This window comes from Nelumbo lutea, chromosome 7 (genome assembly GCF_056320005.1).
Source record: "Nelumbo lutea isolate HS-2025 chromosome 7, American lotus-T2T, whole genome shotgun sequence".
Taxonomy (NCBI): Eukaryota; Viridiplantae; Streptophyta; class Magnoliopsida; order Proteales; family Nelumbonaceae; genus Nelumbo; species Nelumbo lutea.
The window spans coordinates 1,251,928-1,256,271 of NC_142690.1; the positions used below are offsets into that span (position 1 = coordinate 1,251,928).

At 40.8% G+C, this 4,344-nt stretch overlaps 1 protein-coding gene and 1 long non-coding RNA gene across 2 annotated transcripts; one reads left to right on the forward strand and one right to left on the reverse strand.

Annotated features, from left to right (window-relative positions):
- The first annotated feature begins 887 nt into the window (after positions 1–887).
- On the forward strand, positions 888–1,870 carry LOC148844529 (uncharacterized). Its single transcript, XR_016101953.1, has 2 exons — positions 888–955; positions 1,060–1,870. It is a non-coding gene; the product is annotated as an uncharacterized LOC148844529 (long non-coding RNA).
- On the reverse strand, positions 1,704–3,985 carry LOC148844530 (uncharacterized). Its single transcript, XM_088953530.1, has 6 exons — positions 3,470–3,985; positions 3,296–3,348; positions 2,972–3,176; positions 2,278–2,557; positions 2,079–2,156; positions 1,704–1,965 (listed from the first exon to the last, which is right to left on the reverse strand). The coding sequence occupies exons 3-6, from the start codon at positions 3,172–3,174 to the stop codon at positions 1,918–1,920; spliced, it is 609 nt and encodes a 202-aa protein (XP_088809656.1). The 5' UTR covers positions 3,175–3,176; positions 3,296–3,348; positions 3,470–3,985; the 3' UTR covers positions 1,704–1,917.
- Between the last annotated feature and the right edge of the window lie 359 nt (positions 3,986–4,344).

Below are 4,344 nucleotides of genomic sequence, written 5' to 3' on the forward strand. Positions count from 1 at the left end.
TCATTCTGTCGGCCCTTCACTCCACCTTTTACATGATCCCTACAATAAAAGTCTAAAATCTTGCCGGTTGCCACTTTTATTTTAAATTCTAGGAATGGATTTAAGGCCTATTTCAAATTATCCCCCCCCCCCCCCCGCAGATTTAACAGCAATTAGGTGGTTCATTCATGTCTTCAATATCCTGACTGAAGCAAGTAGTGCCGTTCTTCCACTCACGATTTTTAAAATCGACCTGGAGACCGAACCGGTCAGGGATCTGGTTACTGAGTCCAACAGTCTGATTGTTTGACCTGAACGGTTGGTCTGTTCTGACAAAAAAAATAAAAAAATGAAAACTGGTCAAAACCGTTTGAACGGTTAACCGCCTGAGTCAACGGTTTTCTGACCAAAATCAGTGGTTTTTATGGAAAATCCGGTTTTGAAGAAAACCGGAACCAGTAACCTGACCGGTTCCCGGTTTTTCCGGTCTAACCTCCGGTCTGGTCTGATTTTGAAAACCATGCTTCCACCTCTCTCTCTCTCTCCTTCTTTGGTCTTCACCACTACAACCATTCCTCCGCTCCAACTTTCTGGTCCTACTGAGACTCACTACCAATTCCCCTGTTCATGTATCCCGTTCAACTTAGTCAAACACATGGTTGCAATTAAACCATTGCAGCTGCGGTTTAATGATTTTGCAACACGCCATTTCGCTATACCAAAACTCAATGATGGGGATGACAACCGACTTCTGGGTCGATGGCGGTTTCACAAGTATGATTCCGTCGCCTGTTCAGCGGAAATGATGAAGCAGAAGACAGGGGAGGAGACAGGGGAGGAGTTCGATCGATAATAGTCGTAGAAGACGGGGGAGGAGTCGAATAAAAAGAAAATAGAAGACGAGGGGGGGGGGAAGAAAGAGAACAAAGTGGAAGGGGACGACGACTATTTCATCTCTGCGGCGTCCTCGGTTCAGGTCTTCTTATGAACAGTAAACCTTCTAGTATTTGCTTTTTTCCTATTCGTTTCCTGATCTATATTCTTTGTCTTTCTTCGAGCTATCGCCATCGGGTTCCTCAGTGAAGAGAAAGAGTTTCAGGAAGGCCGAGCTGTAGCACAGAAACTTCACCGCTGATCAAGACTAGTTTAGATCGTTGGCAATTTGGCATGCAATCCAGTGGATCATCTTCCATGGAAGTTGAGAAATTCCAACCCAAACCAAAGTCCATTAAGTACGAGTTCAATTTGGTAAGGTTTCTGTTCCCCACATCGATTCACACCCCCTCAAAAAGGTATGGATGGAAATCTATACTCCAATTTATGGCCAGATGAAAATTGACACACCCAACAACATAAGCAACCTATAGACAGAGATGGGAATTTCAATGGTTATTTTTGAAAATTTGAAGGATAACAAAGGGTTAAAATAGTCTTTCAGTTTATTCTAATACTACATCGGGTCCAGCTCACTAATTACACCGAGATCTTAACTCTATTGTCCACAATTTCAGTGGTTGAACGCCTCAAACCAAGGGAGGGGTCTCTGATCTGTCACCCCCCCCCCCCCCCCTATCATCATCAATTCATCATCTATCATGATTCATGGAGCACTTATTAGGAGCTTGTCGCTTGTGAACTGAAATACAAAATGGCAACTGTAAGGCATAAAACAAGAAAAACTCTCTAGAAAAGAAAGGGAGAAGAGAAGAGAAGAGACATCAAACTGGAAGAATCTTCGTAGAGTGGAGTTCGTTAAATGCAGGAGAAATTAAACAATTTTTTTTTTCAAGCAAAGGCAACTTGTACATCCGGAACAGAGACATCTCTGTTTTGGTTTTCTTCCTGAACAAAAAAGAAACAAAAAAAATAAAATAAAAAGAAAAAACTGTTACAGGCTCTCTAGAACTCAAAATCAAAATGAATGCGTGCCTCAACCACTCATTCTGAATCGCTTTCCATGCTCATAGCCTTCAATCCTCTTGGTCTCTGCACCCACCATTCTCCAAATTAATCCAACCGTAAATCTTTATTAAATTAAAATATAAAAAGGAAAAAGGAAAAAAAAAGAAAAACAACAAATATCAAAACTGATTCCATACCTTCTTAGATGTCTTCTTCTCCCTCACCTCATATCTCTCTTGACAAAGATCAGATAACCAAGCACCAGGACTCACTAACTGCAACCCGATCCACCAAATAACACAAAGATCAGATTATAGCCTCCAAGAAAAAATGGGTCTTTTATCAGTTCTGTTGAAACTTGAAACAGGGGGAGAGAAAGAGGGAGGAAGAACTCACGAGTATGGTCCTCTGTATATATTTGGCCCTCTTCTTGGGTCTCTGAGGAAGCTTACACCCCTTCATCGCCATGAAATCCTCTTCCTTTTCTTTGCTTGATAGTGAAATAAATAGCTTTGGCCAGACAACCGCTCTATCCTCTCCTTCATCCATGAAGATCTTCGCATTGTCATCGAACCCCATTGACCCTCTCGTCGCGTAGTATCGGTCTTCCTTTTCTGGCGAAGCTGACTTCCTGTTCTCGCTTATACTCGATGGATGTATCACCGATTCTGCGTTCCTGTAACCAAAACAGCACCCAACAATAAATCGATTTCTGATGACTCGGACCTTGTTTTGTTGGAATTCCTTTGTGGGTTTTTCTTCTGTTCAGGTTTTTGAGCTTCTGAAACAAAAGAAAACCCAAAAAAAAACTCGATTTCTGATGCTTTCTATCTCATTTTCTTGAAATTTCTTGTGGAATTCTCCTTTTTTAGGTCCCGAGTACTTGATACCAAACAAAATCCAAAAAAGAACTGGTTTTTTTTTTTTTTTTTATTTGACGTTCTCAAGCTCATTTTCTTGAGATTCTGTTCTGTGTTTTCTTATCTTCAGGTTTCCGAGTCCCTGAAACCAAACGGAACGGAAACGAACTGATATTTGATGTCGGGATTCTTGAAATTCTGTTCTGTGCTTATTCTCGGCCTCATCTTACCTGTTCATGGGATTCTGTTGTAGAGGAGGTGTTTCTTTCTCAGCTCTCACAACACGACGATCGACACGAGTAGTGATTCTCTTCCCTGCGATATCTCTGGCTTTTACCTTCACACATCGAAGCCTTTTTCTGTTTCCCCACTGTAACAGAAATTCTGTCTCAGGAGCTCTTCCGGGTCCTTGATGCTTTCCTTCCTTCTCCATGTCTGCATGAACAAAACAGAGTCAGTCAACAACCCATTTGGTTTTCTCTAATAACTCAAGATACCGGGATTAAAAAAGAAAAAGAAACGAAGTTGAAAGAAGAGAGAGAGATTTCTCTCACCTTAAGATCTATGGCTATTACAGAGGAATCCAGAGAAAACCCGTCAAATTACTCTGCAATTCGAAAGGATCAAGGAAGACCCATTAAGAGAAACCCACGGAAACAAGAAGAAATGAAATCTGTTTGAGGAGAAGACAATTAGAATGCAAACAAGGAAGAAGAGAGATGTATTACAAGGAAAGAACTTCATTCCAGAGCAACAAAGAAGATGTTATTCCTGCACAGAATGAGAAGATTCTTTCAAGAAAACAGAAAACCCAGATGAATTTTCTGAAATTCTCCCTTTCCTCCGCTATCCTTCACGGCTGGTAGCCAATCTTTCGCTTTGTGCTTCTCTGGTTCTCTCTCTCAAACTTCTGTGTTCTGTATTTCTTTCTATCCACCTTGTGGGTTCTTCATTCATTTCTCAATTTGCCCACTTTTCTCCTCTTTTATTTACAACCCAAATAAAATAATGGAAAATTATGATAACCGTTTGATTCAAATAGACGGTCAGATGTTTGTTCCTCCAACAAACTTCGTCCCATGTTCCCTTGCCCAACCAAAAAGCGGATCCATCATCTCTCTCTCACACAGTCACAGATGCTTAATACTTCATATTCCAACAATTACTGTCCCTATGGGGACGATCTTAGCCCTCCAAACAATCTGTTCATTTGGTGTGTGGTCAGGGATCATGAAAAGGATCTTGGTTTGTTTACCTGGGATGATTCTTGTATTGAGTAGGCGATCTCATCCAATTTAGCTTTCAATAGCTTAATTAATTAAGCTAATAATGAATAATGATGGTGGTCTAATTCTTCTAATCCAAAAAACAACAAAGAGTACAGGGTCCGCATTTAACTTTTCCGCAGAAAAAAAAAAAGTATGCTTGGGCATGGGCCCATGGCCTAAGAAGTAATTTCGTATTCACTTGCTATATGTAAAAAGTTGACAGCCTTGGCTGTCTGAAAGCTTCTTGCATATTATTATACTTAATTCTTTTGGCTTGGTTGGGTCCAACACTTTGGGCTCTTTTTGGGCTGAGCCAACCAGAGTTTGGATTGACT